This window comes from Perissodus microlepis, chromosome 16 (assembly GCF_051167445.1).
Source record: "Perissodus microlepis isolate ML-2025 ecotype Zambia chromosome 16, ASM5116744v1, whole genome shotgun sequence".
NCBI classification, from domain to species: Eukaryota; Metazoa; Chordata; class Actinopteri; order Cichliformes; family Cichlidae; genus Perissodus; species Perissodus microlepis.
The window spans coordinates 32,723,209-32,746,476 of NC_140476.1; the positions used below are offsets into that span (position 1 = coordinate 32,723,209).

Below are 23,268 nucleotides of genomic sequence, written 5' to 3' on the forward strand. Positions count from 1 at the left end.
ACCCCCACCTCCACATTTATTTTCAACAGAAAAACCGTCAGTTTTTCAGCCCATTGCAAAGTGTGACCTGTCACCTCCTTTTGAGGCTTCTATGGCCAGGCACCCCGCTGCAGATGCTAGTTTGCTACACCATGTGGGTGCACCTGATGCCCCTGTAAGATATCAAAAGGACTCTCAGGCTTCATCAATTCAGAAATACTCTCCAACCCAGCTCACTGGGCGTCCTTATGAGGAATATGAACTTACCTCTGCCTCTTATGAAAGCCATCGTGAGCCTTCCCCAGTCAGGAGAAGCTCCCCATCCCTTAGTCGACAGGATGATTCAGAAAGAGAGGGAGTGGTGAGGTTTAGAAGGGACAAGCATGCTATGCATGTTGATAAATCCAGCAGGCAACACTTCCAGTCAGAGGTAAGAGAAGAGAGAGATATGGAAAAGGAGATGGGAACTGTAAGAGAAAACACTGAATGGAAACAACAGAGGGATGAAAGAAGTGGAGATTTGAGAAATCTGAGATCTACACAGGGTAAGGACATGACTACTGAAATAGGTGCTATAAAGAAGGAAGAGAGAAGAGTTGAAAATGTGGAGTTAAACATAAAAGATCTTGGAAGTCTTGGAGGCTCACATCCAGTATTTGTTAAAGAAATATCTTCACTTCAAGTAAAAGTTGGCGAGATGTCTGAGTTTATCTGCCAGTTCCAAGGTGATCCTCCACTTACTGTGAACTGGCTCAAAGACGGCCATCCACTGGACCACAATCCTGACTATGATATCATACAGAAATCTAACAACTCAAAGCTCACCATATTCTATCCAACAACAGATCACGAGGGCACATATGACTGTATCATAACCAATAAACATGGCAAATCCATCTGCAGTGCTACTCTTGAAATCTCTAACAAAAAGGTGCCAAAAGTGTCAGGAGTCACACCGGATGTGGTAAAAATAGAAGCACCAATGAAGGAGGAAAACCAGGAGAGTCTGATTGAGGAGCAGTTTCAGACCTACACTGATTCAGGAAAGGTAACGTTAAAGGTGCCTCGGATGGAGATCATTAAACGCCGCAGCTCAGACGAATCTTTTAGCACCTCACCCGTGGAAATTCGAATTACAGCTGCCACCCCCATCCCTGAGATGGCTGAGGAAATTCCTGTGGACAAACCTCAGGTTTTTACAGAGGGAATGTCATCTGGACCGAGTAGTGAAGCAGCATCCCAGACTGTCAGACACAAATTTACTTTCTCATTTGATGTGGTTGGTGAAGCTCCCTGTGTGGTCACTGAATTAGAGAATATAACCTGTTCTGAGGGCGAAACAGCTGTCTTGAAGTGTGTTATAACTGGTGAACCTGCTCCAGACGTCACATGGTATCATGACCATATTTGCCTTGAAGCCACTGTTGGAAAATATAGTACTGAGATACATGATAAAATGTACATGCTGTATATCAGCAATTTTACATACCCTGATGCTGGACTGTACAAATGTGTTGCTAGAAATAAGCTGGGAGAGGTAACCAGTATCTCTGAAGTCTCCTATCAAGTTGAAAAACCTAAGAAGTTTTCAGGTGTTGATTTCACCCCATCGCAGACAGAGAGGAAGTCTCCTTATGGCTTAACTGAGGATTTCAAGAAACCTGACATCTTCCAAAAAGCTCAGGATAGTGTTGTGCTGCCAAAAGTTAAACCTCCGAGTTCACAAGCTCCAACAGACGTGCCTCTCAAAACTTCTATATCCAGACCCAGTCTCTCTAGAGAGCCTCAGGTTATATCCGGCTGTGGTCTGCAAGGTTCTGCTGCTGTAATTAAAGTTTCTCAGATTAAACAGACTTTCGAATCAACATCCCCAATTAGATTAACGGAAAATCTTTCTCTGGAAGAAGAAAGAAAGAAAACACTGTTCCCAGAGGAGTTTATACCGTCTGTTACCATGTCTCTTAACCAGCAGGAAGAGGTAATGCCACATAAACCTGATACTATGCATACAGAGAGCTGTGTTCAGCTTGCTTCACCTACAACCAGAAGTGAAAGTTCTTACAAAGCCTCTCATGCTCCAGTAGAATCCAACAAGCCCGTCTCTTTTGAAACCTCCCAGGTCACTGATGTCAGTAAGGAAGTTATTTCAGGAGTAAGTTGTGGTGCAGTTAAACCGTTTATTGAGGAAATGCGGGAGTCTCCAGAGGTGCTAAGACCAGGGTCACAGGAACTTGGCCTACTCCCTCAACACACTGAGGCGGGTGAAGTGGAGAGATTTAGATGGGAAACATTTGACAAAACTGGCAGCCACATTGCTTTCGAGTCTGAGAAAGTACCTGCAGGAAGCTGCCTTCCCACACTTTCTTCTCAACCTGAAGGAACTGTTAAGCCCAAACAAATTTCTAAATCTCTAAAACCAGCAAGCCAAAGTGCAGTTCCAAGGGTTTGCTCTGTAGAAAGTGAGGCTAAAATCTCATGTACGGCAAATTATTCTGACCATACTAGTGTTGGGGGGGTTTTAGAAGAAGTAGAAAAACATGTGAAGCGTGATGTGAAAGGATTAGAAGAGGAATTTGATTTAATGTTAGAGCATGTGCATAAGGAGGGTGAACTTTCTGGTGATAAGCTTATTTCCATACAGGAGCCCACTAAGGACAAAGCTCATAATGAGGAGCTGATTTCGTTCCCAGAAGTATCTATGGACAGCGGTGTTTTTGGTAGTATGCTAGAATCCCAGGATGACAACAGAGAAGTATCAGAGAACACAGTGGTTGATGATCTAATTGAGTCTCCTACACAAATTAAGGGTGAAGATGAGAAAATTGAGGTTCGCTTGAAGTCAGAACCTGAAACATTTATTGTCAAGCCTAAAGTACTCACAACAGCGAACCCACTTGGTCGGTCTACAGCTGCTGCTGACCGTGGAAAGGAAGGAGATAGTATGGAAAGAGACTCAGCAGATCAAGCTAGGGGAGCAGCAGCAGCTGGCTCCATAGAGGAAGAGGAGGTCACTTTTGGTGCAGTGTACAACTACTATAGTCCTCCTCCAGACTGGGGGAGGCCGCTGTCCCCTGAGTCTGAGATGTCCATAGAGATTGGCAGCACTGTGAGTGAAGACATAGTTGAGGTAGCTGAGAGGTTCTACACCCCAGGCTCCTCTACTGAAGTCTCACAACCAATTGCACAGTCCTTTCACACTCCGAAGTCTCCCGTGTTCTTTCATACTCCAAGTTCTGATGAATCTGGTGGGTTTAAGACCCCTCAGGAATATCCATTCTCCCCTGTAGAATACAAAAGACCATCAACAGAAGACTCAAGTGAGAGGTTCTTCTCACCTGTTCAATTCCTAACCTCTCCTACTGATGAGGGCATCGAAAAAACTCTATCTGGAATGAATGTGGAAGAAAATCAAATCCTCAGCCAGGCCAGAGGGTCTTTGGGGTTGTCAACCCTGCAGGAGAAAGTGCAGGGGATCCCTCCGGCCTTCCTAAAACCTCTCATGAAGAAAAACGTGTTTGAGAATGACACATTAACATTTTATGCTGAGGTGTTTGGCCTACCTTCCCCCGAGGTGAATTGGTTCCGCAACAAAACCCAGCTGGTAGCGGATGACAGAGTTACTATAGGGCGGGATGGCGACAGCATCTCACTAACAATTCAAAATGTCACTAGAGCTGATCAGGGCGAGTATATTTGTGAAGCTGTGAATTATGTTGGCGAAGCCAGAAGTGTTGCTGTAGTGGTCGTTGTATCACAGGAAGTAAGGTTTACACCCGTCCCACCTGCTGTCTCCCATCAGCACGTCATGAAGTTTGATGTGGAGGAAGATGACTCTTCTCGTTCACCATCTCCTCAAGAGATTCTGCTTGAAGTAGAGCTGGATGAAAATGAAGTCAAAGAATTTGAGAAACAGGTGAAGATCATCACCATACCTGAATACACAGCTGACAATAAGAGTATGATCATATCTCTGAATGTGTTACCAAGTATTTATGAGGAGGGTGCTGTGGACTTTGTCACCCAGGAGCACGATGACTTGAAAATAGCATTTGAGGTCACCGAGATGCCCCCACGGTTCATCAATCCAATCTGTGACATGGAAACCCCAGAAGGCACCACTGTAATGTTTGAGTGCTCACTTATGGGAATTCCATCTCCCATCGTATCCTGGTTCAAAGGTGATAGAAAAATTCCTCAAAATAACAAAAAATACTTGCATTTTTCTGATAGTGACAATCATTTCCTGAAGATTTGCAAAGTCACAACACAGGATAGTGGCGTGTATACCTGCAGGGCAATTAACATTGTCGGAGAGACTCTATGTAGGGCTTCCCTAGTGGTGTTAAGTGCCAAGGATTTCTCGGGAAAGACCAGGGGCAGGGAGCTGACCGCTGTGTCCCTCGGCAGTGCCAAAGTCCAGCCCCAGAGGTTTGACTTGATGGTTGGCAACACATCATTTGATGGTGAACAGGTGTCAGAAATTGAGCTGGAGTTTGATTTTGAACAAGAAGCTGATGAGTCACAGCGGGCAGTCAGGTTGGTGGCCAACACTGACAATAAAACAAGTGAAGAGGGAGAGAAATATGTCAGCATTGACTTTGATGTATTTGCTGACACAGCAAAAGATGAAAAGATAGAATTTAAAGGTAAGTCCAGTGATATGTGTAGCTTCCAGTTTCAGGTGACTGAGACACCCCCGAAATGTATCATACCATTGACTGATGTAACGGCAGCAGTAGGGACACCTGTCATTCTCCAGTGTCTGGTTAATGGTAAGCCAAACCCCACTGCTGAATGGTACAAAGACGGAGACCGTATCACAGATAGCAGGTATATAATCCAGGTGAAAACTGCAGGCCACTTCAATCTGCTCATTACTAACGTGACCCAGAGTGATGCTGGTGAATACAAGTGCATAATCCAAAACACAGCTGGCTGCATTGAAACTGCAGCACTGCTGAAGGTGTTTTAGAGGTAAAGGTGCTGGGACAGGTCATATATTCATATTTTGTGTTGTATCTAAATTTTGCTTTCACAGTAGAATTAGATTTTGACTTGGGGAGGAAAAAGATGAATGAATGAAAAACAGAGTGTGAAGGAAAAGCTTATATTCAAAGAGACCGTCTGTGCAATTTATCTATCTATTTTGCCACACACACATATATATATATAGTACATGAGGCTTAAGTTTTCAGTAATCAGTAAGATTTCTTTACAATATCTGATTATATGCTACAGGCACATTAAACCCATGGAGTACAGGCTCTACAACTTAAAGCCAAGTGCTGCCTGTTAGCAGTCTTCTAGAAGTTTGCAGATAAGACTGGATAGAGGTTGAATGAAGGAGAAACATTATTTTTATAGAGAGCTTTTATAGAGAGCATAAAAATGTCATATTTCTCTGAAAAGAGAATGTTTTCATACTAACTAGTTTCTTAAAATTTTCTTACTGGTTTAGGATTGTGGCTAACAATAATATGGTTACCTGTCGTACATATAGGACGTGTCTAAGAGCAAAGCTAGCGCTCAAATAACTGAGTATGTATGTAGTAAATGTTTCTTTTAGCGTGTCAGTGACGGTAATGTGATACTTTACACTTTTGTTCAAAGTGTGGCTTTACGTGTTTCTCTATTGTCCGGTAACTCTTTGAAAGCAACATTATTACCATAATGTATTTACAATTCAGTGACAAAGTGTTGCATCCAAAATCTAAAAATGTTAGCAGCCTGTTTTTTTTTTGTTATTTTGGTGTTAAGAGAAATTTGCATTAATGGAGATGATAGCAACAACACTATTATTTGTATTAGGCAAATTCTTTGTATCAGGCAAATATCACAAATACAAAAACCTTTGTGTTTGCGCAAAGGCAGCACCTATGAATAACTAACAAATAAAACATCATCTTCTAAATATTACTGATATGCATCGGTGAGTTCGTCCCAGCCCTAACAACGCTAAGACAACACATTTTAAGCAGTGATCTTATCACAAATCAATTTGGAAACTTGAAGCTCTTTAGTTTGGATGAGACAAAAGTTTTTCTAGCAGAGTTTTTCTTTTTTTGGATTTTGTGTGATTCTAAGTTCTTGCTGTTTCTAAATGAAATTTATGGCTTTTTGAAGCATTTTTAAATATCACAGAAGAGCAACTTGATAACTTATTTTAAAAATAGATAATACTGTGAAAAATCTTTTAAAAATATAAGTTTGGCATCTTGTAAATATGTGTAATTTTAGGGGTGTATGAATGTTTACCCAGTAAAATACAAGATTCTGATATTAAGGTTGAAATCTTTCATTTATATGTACAGCTGTCATCTTGGTTTGTCTCAGTTTATATAATAAAATTTCTGATGCAGTCTGAGCTTGCTTTTTTAAACCAGCTTTCAAATGGATGATTTATCACTATGAACATTAAAAGAGAAAATTGAGTCATTAAAAGCTTTTGTAGAAAAGTTTGCTGAAAATTCCTGATTCTGGGAGTCATACCAAACAGTCTTTATTCTGTGCAACATTCCAGAATGAAAGACAAAAATATTCAAGAAAATATAAATGCATGAAATACAGTTGCCGTATATGTCATGAATAAGAATGTAACGGCTATACAGACCAACTGTCAATAAAAATCAAAGAAAGTATTTAAAAAACTTACTGAATTCAATGCACTGAGTTAATATTTTTATTCCCAAATTCAAGCTCCACACTGGATTTACGTGAGAAATCAGACATTAATCAAGCATTACTGGGGCTGAACTGGTAATCTGGAATATTGGGTATTTTCCCAATGGGCCATGCACTTTTGAGCCGAGGGGTCAATTAAAGGGCCGCTACTAACCAGCCGTACAACTACTGACAGCAGCCCATTCATTTAGTTTCATTACCGATACTGCATTGCCCAATCAAATCTCTTAACGCAACCAGGCCCTCCCCAACTTTCACTGTGTGCACACCATGCAGAGCAGAATTTAGTGTGGAATAAGTGGTTGAAAAACAAAAGCTAAAAGAGAAAAAGAATATCAATTATCAAAGAAAATAAAATATATACGGAATATACGTATAAGAAATTTTAGACATAAAACAAATTTCAGAATTATAAAAAATTTATACTAGTTCTGCTAATTAAGGGCATCTGTGACACAATTCTTGCACTAGGTGGTGGTCTGATAAATTAACACTATAAATGGGTCGAAAGTCAAAAACAAACCAGAATGGTCAGAGCGTTTGTGTTTCATGTAATTGTTAATAGTTAATGTGCTTATTGTAGTTTTGTCCTAGGATTGTCCTCATAATTACTTCAGCAGCTAAAGCAAAATTTGAATATTTTTAAACTGAGACATTATTATAAGACTTTTCATTATTGTAATTTAAATATAAAGATATGTTTGCTTTCACTTTTACAAAGCAAAATATGGATTGAACTCAACAACTGACTGCAAAAAGTCCTCTCTGCTGAGATTTGTTTTACATGAGGACAGTCCTAATATCTGATTTTGTGAATGAAGTGTTAAAACCATAGCTGCTGTCTTTGGATATTATTATCCAATGTCCTGCTCAATATTTCCTGACAGAGGAAACCACCATCACCACTGTGGAAGAACAAGAGGAAACCTACTACACTGGTGTCCAGTTACCACAAAAAGCTAAAACACTTGAACTCAAGCCAGATTCTAAACTTTACTCTTCCACTTTAGAGAAAAAAAAAGAAAAGCCCGTTTTCCTTACTCAGCTCTCCGGAGCAGCTGTAAACACGGGGGAAACCGCCAGGTTTACAGTTAGAGTATCTGGCTTTCCAAAGCCAACTGTGCAATGGTCTCACAATGGAAAGGTTGTAAAGAGCTCTTCTGTATACAAGCTGATAGAGGAGAAGGATGAGTACACACTGGTTATCACCCAAGTCACGTCTGAATATGAGGGCAAGTACTCGTGCACTGCCACGAATAGATTTGGCCAGACGACATGCACCACATACCTGGAGGTGAAAAAGCCTGAAGCCAGCCAGGCAGAGAAATGGGTTGAGAAGATGTTTAAGCTCACAGGTCAGCCTGCTAGTTTCACACTTCAGATACAACCCGTGAGGTGCTCAGAAGGAACAGAGGCTTCTTTTAATTACAAAGCCAGTGGTGATCCGGTCCCTGATATAAAGTGGTTCAAGGGGCCTTTCCAGATCCAGCCCAGTAGAAACTGTACCATTAGAACCAATTCAGATGGATCTGGTTTCATCATTATTAAGAATGTCAAACAACAGGACAGTGGCTTATACACATGTAAAGCCTCCAACCAATTTGGTGAGACCGCTTGTAGTGCAGAGCTTGTTGTATTCAAAGAATCAGTCTCTGCTTCTCACAAACAGGAGACAGCCGTTCAGAAGAAAAGTTACAAGGTTTTAGTGACAGAACAAGCAACAGAGTCACGCTTGTACCAGGTCAGCCTCCCAGGCCAGGATAAAGCTAAGTCAGATCAGATGGTTTACACCATCGGCACAGAAGATCGGCAGATCATTCCCAGCGAGCAAGTGAGCTCCCTTAGAGAAGTAGATGTCTCCACTGCCACTGTGTACCGTGAGAGGGTTACCCACCAGGCAGCAATACTTCAGGCACATGAGACAGAGGAACGGGTGTCTGTGGTTCCTACTCACCCAGACCAAGTGTCAGCTGTTCCTACGAAACAGCTTCACATGGCAGCATTCACATCGTCTGTTGAAGAGAGTCAGGACCTCACAGAGCAGCACTGTGATGACATTCAAAGGCCAGATCTCATTGAGCTTCAGGCAGTCAGTGAAAAAAAGTCAAAACACATGTTAGCAGTTGTCGAGGAGCTCACACCACTTTCTGCTGTTAGCACAGAGCCACTGGGTGACAGGAAGTCTGCTGCTGTTAAAATCACTTCAGAACCTAAACATCTAGTCAGTGGTCATCAAGTGAAAACACAACTGTCAATCCTGAAAGAGGAGTCTCAAGAGATCCCCAAACCACAGGAAGAGATGGGTTATAAGGTTAAGGAAGGTATTAAGATTTTATATTCGGCCCAGTCCACAGAAAAGCAGGTGCTTGCAGAGGGTCACACAACTGAGTTAGCAACAGCAGAATCTGCTGTTAAGTCTGCAATTAGAAAAGAACATAAGCCACCTGTCACAGCTTTAGTGAACGAGTCTAAGCAAACTCTTTGCAAGGAGTCAGAATTCTCTATTCAGAGGCCTGCTGAGGAAGCAGCCCATACCTGTAAAGATACGATGATGAAAGCAGCTCTAACTGCTGAAGAGACACAAATGCTGCAGGGTGAGTCCACACAGTTGCTTCCTAGTCTAGACAGTGCCATGTCCATTAAGTCCCAGATAGAAGGAAAGCAGTTGTTACACCTGCAGGTTATAACAGAACAGGACCTCCTTCCATCTGAGAAAAGACTAACATATGAAAAACCAACACCAGAGCACGCAGGGACCAGAAAGAGTCCCACTTTGCTACATACTGTTAGTCAGGATGAGCAGAGAACAGTAGTTTGTGAGGCTACATCAGAGTTTGACTCCAAGGCAGACACTATAACCATAGAGCACCAGAAAGAGGCCCCTACCCTGCTGCATCTCCAGTCAACCCAGCCTGTGGAGGTCCTACCCAAAGAGGGCATTCTCACAGTTGAGAAGCCTGACCAGCTGGTGGCAATGCAGAAACAAGAAAAGGCAAGAAGCCATGCAGCTCTTTCAGAAGAGAAACGAGAGCTCACAGCTGATTTTTACTCAGAACTGGATTTGTCCTTGTCTGGAGTTCAGTCTCAGTCTCGAACTGAGCCCAAGCCACAAAGTATCCTCCAACTGTGCTACCAGCCTGTGCAGTTGGCAAAAGAGACACCAGTTAGCACAGAGTGCAAGCATCAGCGAGCTCTACTACAGAAGGAGGATCGCTGGAACGTGATGCATGTCACTTCTGTGACAGATGAACAGGCTTTGGAGGAGGGTCACACAGATCATTTAACAGCTATAGACAGATTCACATGTCAGACAACTGTAGAGCCAAAAGTACCCACTGAGCCAATCCAGATTGAGGAGAAAGAGATCTCCACTGAGAGTAGTGTCTTTCTAAAGGCAGCAGAACAGGACTTTGCTGTTCAGATCCAAGAGGGTCAGTCAGTCAGGCAGTCAGTAATGATGGACGAGAAGCGAGTGCTGACAGGTGAATTCTCTCAAGAGATCACCAAGTCTGAGACCACCAAAGTTGCTGTTAATGCACAGCAAAAGTTGTCCCTTTTGGCACCAGAATCTAAAGATATTACAGCTCTGCCTAAAGAGATGACATTTGTGATCCAGATCCCTAAATCATCCACTTCAAATATACAGCGTCAGCTCAGAGATGCTCTTCAGTCTGCTGTAGCCAGTGAACAGCCAGTGTTACTAGCTGAAGTTGTAGGATACCTGCACGCTGTAGAAGTACAGGAAGTCAAGGTTCAAAGAGAGCCCAAGTGGGCCATGTTCACATATCTGATCACAACAACAGGTGCCCCTGTGGAGATCACTCTAGCTTTTGAGGGTGAATACCCTCAGACCGCTGACCTCAGGACTGAGGTTCAGGCAGCATTTCACTCCATGGTATATCAGGAGGCCCATGTTCTTACTTCAGAACAGCAAGGTACTATGCAACTAGACAAACCTCAGAGGGCACAAGTCACCTCAGCTCGCTCCAGCGAAACAGTGTCATCCATGGTAAAGACTGTGAGCGTGACAGAGAGCACAGCGGATTTTACTGCTGTTAAATCTCATTCTGCATCACTTCAAACTGAGTCTAAAGTGGCAGTTGAGCATGCTACATTGGAGGAACAGGTTGTAGTGCAGGAATCCATGGACACAAAGGTAAAACGGTCATCCCATATCAAAATTCAAACTGAAGGTCACATAGCTTCTGAGCAGTCAGAGCAAGTTTCAAGACAGGAGGTGAGGTCAACAATCATTACAAGTCAAGAAAAAGATGTAGAAGTGTCTATCATTACCACTTCTACTACCACTGAGCAGGCAGTGGATGTCAGCATTTCCAAAGAGGGCATCGAAGTATCCAGACCAGAACTGAGAGAATATCCTGTAATTGTTAATTCTCTCAATGACATACTGATAGAAGAAGATAGTAGAGTAACCTTCAGCACTACCATTAAGTACGTCACAAAGGTTAACTGGTTTTTCAATGGGCAATTGGTGCAATCTGGCAAAGAGTTCAAGTGTTCCAAAGACCATGACACGTACACAATGGTTATCAACAAAGTTGTCAAGGAGAGGCATCAAGGAGAATATGTTTGTGAGGCTGAGAATGAAGCCGGCAGGACAACAACATCTTCAAGGCTCACTGTGGTCTCAAGAGGTTTGATAACAGGAAAAATCTATGTATCATTCACTCATTCATCCAATCCATTTTCTTTGACAGCAACTAATCATTCAGTGGATCATTCCAAACCGTTGTCTTCACATGAATATATGCATTTGTCACTTTGGTTCCTCTATTCATTTCATAGCTTGGCATGAGCAGTCTAAGCAGGGCACTGGATGGTACTAACTCACTCTCTTCTTTTTTCCACATCATCTTGGTCAGTATTTCCTTAAAGGCCAGAACCATCGCAGTTGTAATGTAATTTTATTTCTGAAGTGCATAAGCTTCTTGCTATAATGTTTGTCATGATCTGGCCATTAGGATGTTTACATTGGCATGCAAGTGGCACCAGACTGCTTTGTTTTAAACGTGTTTTCCCATGATCTGTCGCCATTCTCCACGTCCACAATGTCTCTCTGCATGTTTTAAGGGCTTCAGATTGCCTCATCTTTCACAAACCAAGAAAATCACGTACACTGATATCATCTTCTTTCAGGCTGCTTTTGGTAAAACCATGGGGCTAATGTTCTGGCATTTTTTTGGTTTTGTTTTTCTCCACAGTCACCTTGGCTTGCCATCCACCATTATTGTACATTCCACCATTCCTTTTCCTAATCTTTTGTTTGTTTGTTTTTACCTAAAGAGTAGCAGTAAATTTCATTACTAAAATGTGCTTTTTTTGTCTGTGTCTGCAACAGTGCCCCCTGTCTTTAGGCAGAAAATCACACCTCTGGAGATAAATGTCGGCAGTCACACCAAGTTTGAATGTGAGATTGAAGAAGCTCCGGACGTGGCGTTCAAATGGTACAAATCTGGCACCGAAATCAGACAGAGTGAAAAGTATCGGATCGTCAGCCGCCACACTAGTTCCTCTTTAGAGCTCCTGAACCCTGTCAAAGCTGATAGTGGAGAATACACCTGCAAAGCTTCAAATCAACACGGCACAGACAGCTGCACTGCCTCGCTCATTGTAACCGGTAAGATCCCAAAAGGACCTCATTTAAATTATCGCTATGCATATATGTGTTTGAGAGAGAGAGAATTATATACAAACACTGTGTTGTACTGTGAATTATCAAAGTCAAGTGTGGAAGGTATGCTTAGTTTATAGCGCTAAGCTGCTGTATTATTTGGCAGTATATCACTATTAAGAAGCAAAATGTTGCCATGTCATATTGATCACTGAGTTGCACAGGTTTATTTTTAATGGTGGTTTTTTAAACCTGTTGAACATTTTGTGTGCTCTGCCTGCTCTCCATAGAGATGTACCCACCAGTATTTGTATCAAAACCAGACCCAATGACTTTATATGTGGGAAAACAAGCTGTGTTCCAGTGCTCACTTACTGGATCCTCACCTATGGAAGTTGTCTGGCACAAGGACAACATAACAATTTCCTCTGAAGGGAACTATGTCATGAAATGTGAAAAGAACAAGTATTCCCTTCACATTAAAAGTCTTGAACTGACTGATCAGGGAGTGTACCTGTGCAAGGCTTCCAACAGTGTTGGTGTAGCTACTTTTGCAGTAGAACTCAAGGTTATTGACAAGCCCCGGTTTGTTACGGTCATTGAGGCAGTATCTGCAGCTGTTAATGACCCACTGAGGCTGGAGTGCCACGTGAATGAGGACACTGGTGTGGCTGTCACCTGGACCAGGGATGGCAAAAAAGTCCACCAGAGTATGGAGTGTAAACTGTCCTTTGAGGACAAGGTCGCTGTTCTGGAGATCCCCAAGTCCAAACTAAAGGACTCTGGGAAATATGTGTGCACAGCTGCAAACGAGGCTGGCAGCTCCTCCTGTGAGGCTGTGGTAACAGTTCAAGGTAAGATCGTAACGGTGATCTTTCCATTTGCTGTGATGAAAACCTATGCATTTACCTGAAGTGAGGTCAATGTTGACAAGAGTTTTTAGCTAGCTCCAAGCTGATACTAATACTGTGCTGCTGTCTTATGCCTTTTTTGCATTCTTTTTTGCTTTGTTATGTCTTGGTTGACTTTTTTCTATATTTCACCAATGTATAAAAAGTCTTAGTGTTTTTGAACAAAACACTCTTTCAGAGCCCCCTGCCTTTGTGAAGAAAATGGAATCTAAGCTCACATGGAAACAGGGCATAGCTGCACGCTTACAGTGCACAATCAAAGGATCGCCTGAACTTCACATCCACTGGTTCTGGAATGAAAGAGAGCTGAGTAATGGAGACAAATATAAAATATCTTTCAAGAGTGGAGTTGCTACTGTGGAGATCATGAACCTTCTGGTCACAGACAGTGGCAGATACACCTGTGAGGTGTCAAATAATGCTGGGAGTGAAAGCTGCAGTACTCTTTTAGCTGTTAAAGGTTTGTCCAAGGATTTACTTTACATTTACTTCAGTTCAGAGAAAAAACAAACTTTGGCATTAACTGCATTTACTTTACCTATGATGCATAGAGCCACCGTGCATTAGAAAAGACCTGCAGACAGTAGAGGCAGTGAAGGGAGCAGCTGCTCACCTGGAGTGCGAGGTCACAGGAACAGCTCCTTTTGAAATCACTTGGGTAAAAAATAAGAAACCCATCACCAGTGATCAGAAATATAAATTGATTTCCCAAGACTCAATAGCAAGGCTGGAGATTCAAACATTTGACACTACAGATATTGGAGATTATCAGTGTGTCATATCAAATGATGTGGGAAAAGTCACCACTAAGGCTATGGCTAAACTTAAAGGTTAGTAAACTCAAGCCCATCACAGCAGTTGCGGAATCAGATTTAATTCTGTCCATTTTTAACTTGTAATGTGTTTCTGTAGATCCACCAACTTTCTCAAAAAGGGTTGAGAGTGTTACAGCAGTCTTGGGAAATACAGTAAAACTACAAGGAATGATTAAAGGTTCAACTCCCATCACTGTGAAATGGATGAAAGACTCCAAGATGCTAAGAGATGATGATCCAAATATCAAGATGGTTTTTGAGAACGGTGTTGTGAGTTTGTCGATAACAACAGTTGCCATCAGCCATGGTGGCAAGTATTCATGCCAAGCGGAGAACGAGGCTGGGCAACAAAAGTGTGAAGCGATCTTGACTGTGCAAGGTCAGATAGCATCTTTGATGCAGCGATGCCTTTACATATTGTAATACAGGTTTTTATGTCTAAACTCTTTGTCTTAAAAACTGTCTTATCCCAGAACCTGCCAGGATTGTAGAACCTGCAGAGTCCATTAGTGTGACGGCAGGGGACTCAGCCGCATTGGAGTGCACAGTCTCTGGAAGCCCAGATCTCAAAGTGAAGTGGTTTAAAGATGGGAAGGAGATCATTAGTGGCCGTAAATATAAGATGACTCTGAAGGATAATATTGCCACCCTGAAAATTCTTACTGCAGAAAAAGGAGATACTTCAGAGTATAAAATGGAAGTGGCAAATAAAGTCGGGAAAGACCAGTGCACATGCTCAGTCACTGTCTTAGGTTGGCTGCTGGTTTCAGCTACTTCTGAAATTTCTTAAAACCTTTGTTTTAGCTGTGTGTGTTTACACGGAAAACACATTGTATTCATACATTTTGGGAAATGCATTATGCTATAGCCCTAAAATGTTGTGTGTACAATGTTATTTGCTTTTGGATTTTGCTCAGTGGTTCCTGTCAGTGTGAAACTGCAAATAAATGATTTTTCTTCTTTAACGTCCAGATCGGATAATGCCTCCAGCTTTCACCAAGTCGCTGAAAAGAGTTGACGGTAACATTGATAATCCTGTCTCCATGGATTGCAAGGTGTCTGGGTCACAGCCCATGACCGTGACTTGGTTCAAAGACGACCAGGAGATTGTTTCTGGAGACAAATTCCAGCCTGAATTTAAAGACAGCTCTGCTATACTGAGAATCATGTGGCTAGAAAAGGCTGACTCTGGTGTTTACAAATGCAGAGCCACCAACTCAGCTGGCTTTAAAGAAACCAGTGGCACGCTCTATGTGAAAGGTCACGAAGGCTTGCCTTATCTTATGCATTTGTTTTTTTACGTGTAATCTCTGAATCATTTCATACTAACGTAAAATGTAAATTTGTGTTATTGGCCTCCAGAACCGCCAGCGTTCACAGTGAAACCACACGACCAGGATGTTATTCCAGGAACTACAGTTTCCTTAAGAACAGCATTCACTGGAACAGCTCCTTTAACTGTGAAGTGGTTCAGGGAAGAAAAAGAGATAATTACAGGGGGCACTTATTTCATTAAAAAAGATGCCTCTTCAAGCTCTTTGGAGCTTCACTCTGTAAAGCCCACTGATACCTCGAAATACACGTGCGAAGTATCCAACGATGCTGGGAAGGTAGACTGCACGGTAGTCCTCTTTGTGAAAGGTGCAGTCTTTAGTATCATGTGCAACTTCATAAACCTGACTTCAGATTATGCCACTGATATGATATTAACCATAAATCTCTTCTGTCTCATACTGAATATTAACCTCTTCTATCAGAACCTCCCGTGTTTGTGAGGAAACCCGAGGCAACCAAGCTCATCACCAGTGGTGACTCTGCCAGGCTGGAGTGCAAAGTAACTGGCAGCCCAGTCATCAGTTTCAAATGGTTCAAGGATGAAATGGAGATCAGTGCCAGTACTAAATACACAATGAGCTTGATCGACTTGATGGCAACTCTAGAAATAGCTAATTGTACAGTAGAGGACACTGGAGATTATGTGTGTGTGGCATCAAGTGAGGCTGGAAGTGACCGTTGCACCTGCACAGTTATAGTCAAAGGTTGGTTTAGTGTTAGTTTTAACGATTTTACTTCTTCTTTTCTTGGTGATGTAACTATTTATATTACATGTCTGTTGTTTTGTTGTAGAACCGCCATTGTTTCTGCGTAGCTTGGAGCACAAGGACGTGGTGAAAGGTTCTGAGCTGATGCTAGAGTGCCAAGTCTCTGGTTCTGCTCCCTTTACTGTGTCATTTCATAAAAACTCCAAATTGATTCGGAACGACAAAAGACACAGGATTACTGTGAAAGATGACCTGCTAGCACTACAGGTTCTGGCAGTAGAAACAGGAGATGTTGGTTTGTACCAGTGTAGTGTTGAGAATGAAGTGGGAAGGGCCTCCTGTGATTGTCACGTAACGCTAAAAGGTTAGTTTAGGTGCTTTTGTTGTTAGCTGCCGTAAGCTCTTCTCCTTACATTTCAAAAGGTTGCATTTTAATCTGTATATTTTTGAAATCTTAGCAAGCACAGTTCTCTTTTTGTTCAGAAGGAATTTACTTGAGATTGCTCAGCTTTTTACATTTTTCTTTGCAGAACCACCATCATTTGTTCGAAAGCTGGAGAACCTCAGCTCATTGGCTGGCAGCGAGGTTTCTCTCATTTGCAGTCTGAAAGGTTCTGAGCCCATAACTGTGGCCTGGCTAAAAGACAACCATGAGCTCAAAGAGGCTGAAAACATTCAGATTACATATGAGAACAAGACTGCGCTACTGCAGATCACCAACTTACAGAGCAGTCACTGTGGTAAATACTCTTGCCAGGTGCAGAATCAGGCTGGCAGCCAGACATGCTCTGCTGTGTTGACAGTCAAAGGTTGGTTAAGATATTAAACTCAACTTTATTTGCACCCTTATTAAAATCTTTGTATGCCTTCACAGGTTGATAAACTTGACTGTTTTCTTGCAGTCCTGTGAAATGGGAAGTGCACCCTCCTTCAATTCTAAGAGTCCACATATTTGGACATAATAAAAATGTAACTGGCCCTTAGTAGGTCTTAAAATTATGTAACTACAACTTTAAATGAATAATTACACGTACCATAATACACCATAACATTACTTAACAAAAACTCCAAATGCAGAAGCAGTGTGTGAAATACACCCTTACTGCTTCCATAGGAATTACCGGGGTAAATAGCAGTCAGGAAGGAAGGTATGAATGCATTACAGGGTCCCTAATTGGCAGAAATGATTAATTTAAGCAGCAAATATATATTTAAATGTAAACGTGTTCCTGTGATCATTATGTTGGCTTGCAAAAAATGTCTCCCTCTGCTGGCATGGCAGCTTACTGCAACATATTGCAACTTTTGCAAGCATGTCCATGTCACACTTTGAATAATATTAATTATTATTATAATGATTATAATATAATTATTGGTCATCAGTCATAGTTTTTTAAAACACCATAAGACACAAAGTGCTCAGAATTACAATTAGATTTTAAAAAAATACATGTAAAGCATATAAAATATTCAAGGTAAGGATGTAGGCTTTTACCTTTTAATCTAAACATATAACAGTATTCCTTATTTTAAATGATCTTAAATTAAAAATTACTTATATCATCATCTGTGATTTTGCATGTAGACTTTTTGCACAAAGTAGGAACATTTCCATGCACATATTAGTAAATAAGGGTCAGTATTCCCAAGTACACCAGCAAAACTACAACATCATGGCCGAAAAAGAAAATAAAGGTGTTGCAAAGGCTTAGTCAAAGTCCAGAAACCAGAAGATAAGAATTTAGTGATATCACTTATCAATCTTCTTCACATTTCAATTTGATTCTCTTCGATTCTTGCTTCGCTCTCATTGGCTCTCGTCACTAAATAGCATATCAGAGACATCACATTACTTAATTACTCACCGGAGAAAGTCATTCGTTACACAGCTCTTTCCATTACTTTCTTGTTGCCTCGTAAAATGCCCTGAAATGTCTCATTAATGCCAGTTAAGAATATAAAAATCGGGCTAAAGTTCCACACACCAACACACATTTCTGTCCTAATGAGAGCAAACATACGCTCTTTCCTTCAGAAATGAACACACAACGCTGACAATAAAAGCAAAAAAGAAACTCGGCCCACAGAGACTTCAAAGTGATTGTCACACAGATTCTACTGTAAAGCAGAAACAGGAAGCCTGACTGCTCATCCATTTGTTACCTGTCGAAGTTCTGGGCTGGAGTCAGCATTCACTCTGGGTTCTTGGCTAGCTTAGCTGACGATGCAGTTGATGCAGTTTCCACTTTACCATCCTGCCCTTTAGTGCAATAAAAATAAAAGTAATGTCCATATCCACGCTGTAGATGGCGCTGCTATTTTCCTCCTCTGCCACACAAACTGAAATCAGCTGACTGTACCACAAGTGCAAGTGGAAACGATGGGCAAGCACAATAACAATTTCAAGGACATGAACTACTGGGCTCTTGATTCCCATCCCTAGACATGAATCTGATATAAATAGTTTGGTGGGACATTAAGAAAGTTATGCATAAACAAATGCTGGCAAACATCAGTAAACGGAGTTAAGCAAGAATGTCCTGATATGTGAAACCTTAGAATGAAGGTGTACTTTTTTTCACGTGGCTTTCTAATATCTGAATATATTAGCAGGAAGTTTCACTCAAGACAATGAGATTTGACTGAAACATTGATGACTTTTATACTCATTCATGCTTGAAATTACATGAATGTGACCTTGTAAGCTGACAAGAACCAAAGTGTAGAATCTTTAGTGTTCTGTAGGCTCAGGTTGATGGTCTGTAGTTGATGTGTTGTAGTATAGGAAGCTTTAAGATCTTTGCTAACTGTTTTTTTTTTTTTTGGGACACCCCAGAACCAGCAAAAATCACAGAAGAGGTAAAGTCTATCAGTGTGACTCAGGGGGATCCGGCTACTCTGGAAGCCAGGTTCTCAGGCACAAAACCCCTGAAGGTCAGATGGCTAAAGGCTGGCAAGGAGCTGACCTCAGGCCAGAGATATAAAGTACAGAGCAAAGATACCAGTTCTGTGTTGAAGATTATTAAAACTCAGAAAAGTGATGGTGGTGAATATGTCTTTGAGGTTTCAAACGATGTTGGACAAAGTTCGTGTGATGCCACCCTCACCATTCTCGGTCTGTTCTTAATGTCTATCACCTTAGTTTTGTTTAATTTAATCTTGCTTTGAACATTGTTTCTCACTCGCCTTTTTCTTTTGTCCATGTTAGATCAAATAATTCCTCCGTCTTTTACAAGAAAACTGAAACAGACAGAGGGTGTCAAAGGATCATTTGCGCATCTGGAGTGTCTTGTGTCTGGTTCTCTTCCAATAACCATACAGTGGTACAAAGATGAGAAAGAGATCCAAACCGATGACAAACACAAATGCACATTCTTTGAAAATGTTCCGTTTCTAGAAATCTCCAATCTTGACACTAAAGACAGTGGCAATTATACCTGCATTGCTACAAATAAAGCAGGAACGGTCCAGTGCTCTGGAGTCTTATTTGTGAAAGGTCTGAACACATTTTTGTACCATTGAGCAGATGGATGCGTACAAAGAAATATAGTTAGAAGCATTTTTACCCAGAATTGCTTTGTCTCTGTCTTTCAGAATCCCCGTGCATTCTTGAAAAACCTGAATCCATAAATGTTTTGCCTGGCTCAAAAGTCCAATTTAGTGTACTGTTCTCTGGCACACCACCACTCACCACCAAATGGTTTAAAAGCAATAAAGAGATCCTGTCCAGTGCTGACTGGTCAGTGATCAAAGATAACACCTCGAGCACACTGGAACTCTTCTTTGCAAAAACCACAGATTCTGGAGACTATGTCTGCCAAATACAGAACGATGTTGGCTCCGCTTCATGCCAAGCAACACTCTTTGTCAAAGGTTATTAATCTTTATGTGAAACTGAGTTGCCAAGTATGCCTCCAGCCATTTTTCTCACATTATATTTGACTTTTTCCCTGTGATTCACATTAAATCTCCACTTTCGACTGATAATTCGTACCTAAATTTTCCAAAATACCCCCCTTGCAAGTTCCCAAAACTTGCTATGAGTTTGCTTAAAATGTTATCAACACTTGGATGGAAACATACACTTTGTGAATGTGTCCCCCATGTTGTTCATCTGATGGTTTATCAGTCACTCTCTTTTATTCCTTAGTGCCTCCAAAGTTTACACAGATCCCAACCCGTGTGTCTGTAGTTTGTCCTGGTCAGAGTAAGGTTTTTGAGTGCCAGGTGACCGGCACACCTGAGATTGACATCTACTGGTTCAAAGAAGGCTCTGAAATCAGCCCCACTGATCACTATAAGATGGCCTTTGTCAACTCTGTGGCAACACTGGAAGTCTGTGGGGCTGAGGTTAAACATAGCGGGCTTTACTACTGCGAAGCTCGTAATGAAGCTGGCAGTGAGAGCTGCAGCATGGAGTTGAAGGTCAAAGGTGTGTTGAATCAAAGTACATGATGTTCATTGTGCTAGAATTACAAGAGCATTGAATTCAAAGCAGTGGTTTCCCTCAAACAAAGAGCTAGACTGATCTGATTTAAGTTAAACATAAAATAAACAACAGGGCTATCCAATATTTTTACCTATATGAACTGTAAACCTCTGGACCAGCAAGTATGGACCTGCTGGAGTAGAATAGGTTCATGACCGTTTTCTCTCCCTCATTTCAGAACCGCCATCATTTATTAGAGAACTGGCTCGAGCTGATGTTGTGAAGGGCTCCACTGCCATTTTAGAGTGTCAAGTTGCTGGGACGGGTCCCTTTAAGATAACATGGCACAAAGATGGAAAGGAGCTCAAACCCAGTGCTAAACATGCCTTCTCTCAGTTAAATGACACTGTGTGTCTTGAAGTGCACAAATGTGATGCTGTAGATATTGGTGAATATCAATGCACTGTTGCTAACGAGGTGGAAAGCTGTACTTGTAAGACTACACTAAGCCTCAAAGGTTGGTCTAAGCAGAAGAATAATTCTGCATATTTTCATTTGAGGTGAGGTCTTTAAACTTTAATATTTCATTCTTTCCTAATAGAACCACCAACATTCATCAAGACAATTGAGAACACTGCTACTGTTCTGGGTAAAATGGCAGAGTTTCAGTGCATTGTGAAAGGCTCTCCCATCACCTCTGTACAGTGGAAAAAAGATGAGAATTGGATATTGGAGGATCCAAAGATTCAGAGAACATTTGAAAGCAATGTGGCTACACTCCGGATCCCTGCCTGTGAGGCGATACACAGTGGCAAATACACCTGCCAGGTGGTAAATGAGGCTGGGCAGGATAAGTGTTTTGCCACCCTCACAGTGCAAGGTAACTAGTTGCAGCTATAAAATCTTTTTACACTCTGGCTCAGAAGCGTTCTGAATTGTTGACTTTGCTTGGGATTTTAGTGCCTCCGCAGATCACAGAGAAACCTGAGGTGGTAAAGGTTACAGTTGGAGATCCAGTCAGTCTGGACTGTAAGGTTACAGGCTCCCCTGAACTCAGGGTGAAATGGATGAAAGATGGCAGGGAGCTCAAGTCCATCAGGCAGCACAAGCTGATCTTTGAGAACAATATCAGCAGCTTAAAGATTCAGGCTGCGCAGACAGAGGATGGAGGAGAGTATGTCTTTGAGGTGGTAAACTACATCAGTAGCTGTACCTGCAAAGTCAAGCTAATTGTATTAGGTTAGTTTCAAAAACACACCACTGCTGCTATACATAATAATATGTTCACAAAGTCTAACTTGTGTCTTGGTGTTCTCTTGGCAAAAGAGCAAGTAATTGCCCCAAGCTTCATCAAACCCCTGGTAGACATGCACGAGATATTGGGGTCCTTTGTTCAGATATGTTGCAAAATATCTGGTTCTCTCCCCATCTCTGTGGAATGGAAGAAAGATGGAACCAAAATCTCTAGTGGTCTAAAGCACAAGCTCATTCAGCAGGACAACTCTGTGTCCATTGAAATTGAACAGCTAGAGAGATCTGACGCAGGGTTATACTCTTGCAAACTGACTAACGCAGCAGGAAGCTGTGAATGCAGTGGGTCCATCGTGGTCAAAGGTCAGACACTGCTTTTTTTAACATGATTGGTCATATGATCCTAAACCAAAGGTGAGTACATCTTTAACCTTATTCATCTTGTGTTCAGAACCTCCAAGCTTTGTGACAGTGCCCGAGTCGCAGACAGCTCTACCCAAAGCCACTGCACGCTTCAAAGGCACTTTTAAGGGAACTCCTCCCTTCACAGTCAAATGGTTTAAGGATGACACAGAGCTTATGACTGGGCCTACTTGTTTAATAGGGCTTGATGGGCTGTCCTGTTTCTTAGAGCTCTATTCAGTGGGCGTCACACAGAGTGGAGTCTACTCTTGCCAAGTCAGCAATGATGCTGGCTCCGTACACTGTAGTGCAAACCTGACAGTAAAAGGTTGGATTTACATCTTTTAAATCAATTCTTGCAGAGATGTATTTATCTCATTTCTTCATCGCTGGCAAAACCCAATCCTTCAGTTACATTTTGTGTAGCTTTGCAGCATTTTGTTTATTATGTACAGCTTTTCCACTGCTGCATTTTCTATGAAGCAATATATTTAGCATTTGTATGGCATTCACGCAGCCATTTTGCTTTTCCTTCTAACCCATCATTGTTGGCTTATCTCATCTGCTCACCTCCTGCCCATCTTAACCATGTTAAATGGTGAGTGTTTCCTCATGCCTCCAGCTGATAACATATCTGTGTTTTGGCTTTCCAGAACCACCTGAATTTCTGCTGAAACTCCCTGCCAATAAGTTTTTGAAGCAGGGTGAGTCACTCCGCCTGGAGTGCAAAGTCAGTGGCACAGTCCCTCTGAAAATTACCTGGTACAAAAACGACACCAAAGTTACAGACGGTGGCAACTACAGGACGTCGTTTGTTGACTCAGTAGCAGTGCTAGAACTGGTCTCCACTAGTTTTGAGGATGATGGAGTTTACACCTGTGAGGCTCAGAATGATGCTGGCAATGTGAGCTGCAGCACTACACTTACCATTAAAGGTTAGCATCCCGTGGACTTCTGAAATATATTTTATTATTCTGATCACAGTGGCTGTGCAGTGTATTGGTGGGTTATATAGCTGTGTTCCACTGCTTAAAGCTGGTATCCATAACTGATTGCACTACTTTATTTAACAATCCAGTATGGTCGAGGGTCATCTGAGGCTTTTCCCTTTCTTGTACTGCTGAAA

The 23,268-nt window shown here is 41.7% G+C and overlaps 1 protein-coding gene across 22 annotated transcripts in view; it reads left to right on the forward strand.

Annotated features, from left to right (window-relative positions):
- ttn.2 (titin, tandem duplicate 2) overlaps positions 1 to 23,268 on the forward strand; it is a 221,696-nt gene that overhangs the window by 40,042 nt on the left and 158,386 nt on the right. For 20 of the 22 annotated variants that reach the window (XM_084909012.1, XM_084909015.1, XM_084909018.1 and 17 more), the window contains 22 exons: positions 7,548 to 11,315; positions 12,020 to 12,298; positions 12,583 to 13,146; positions 13,382 to 13,663; positions 13,755 to 14,033; positions 14,116 to 14,397; positions 14,492 to 14,770; positions 14,991 to 15,278; positions 15,381 to 15,659; positions 15,776 to 16,057; positions 16,146 to 16,424; positions 16,591 to 16,869; positions 18,897 to 19,175; positions 19,269 to 19,556; positions 19,655 to 19,933; positions 20,211 to 20,492; positions 20,728 to 21,006; positions 21,091 to 21,369; positions 21,450 to 21,728; positions 21,816 to 22,103; positions 22,192 to 22,470; positions 22,796 to 23,077. In XM_084909012.1, coding sequence (XP_084765138.1) covers positions 7,548 to 11,315; positions 12,020 to 12,298; positions 12,583 to 13,146; positions 13,382 to 13,663; positions 13,755 to 14,033; positions 14,116 to 14,397; positions 14,492 to 14,770; positions 14,991 to 15,278; positions 15,381 to 15,659; positions 15,776 to 16,057; positions 16,146 to 16,424; positions 16,591 to 16,869; positions 18,897 to 19,175; positions 19,269 to 19,556; positions 19,655 to 19,933; positions 20,211 to 20,492; positions 20,728 to 21,006; positions 21,091 to 21,369; positions 21,450 to 21,728; positions 21,816 to 22,103; positions 22,192 to 22,470; positions 22,796 to 23,077 — 9,954 coding nt within the window. The remainder of the gene's footprint in view (positions 1 to 7,547; positions 11,316 to 12,019; positions 12,299 to 12,582; positions 13,147 to 13,381; positions 13,664 to 13,754; positions 14,034 to 14,115; positions 14,398 to 14,491; positions 14,771 to 14,990; positions 15,279 to 15,380; positions 15,660 to 15,775; positions 16,058 to 16,145; positions 16,425 to 16,590; positions 16,870 to 18,896; positions 19,176 to 19,268; positions 19,557 to 19,654; positions 19,934 to 20,210; positions 20,493 to 20,727; positions 21,007 to 21,090; positions 21,370 to 21,449; positions 21,729 to 21,815; positions 22,104 to 22,191; positions 22,471 to 22,795; positions 23,078 to 23,268) is intronic. The other 2 variants (XM_084909028.1, XM_084909029.1) reach the window with 1 other exon arrangement.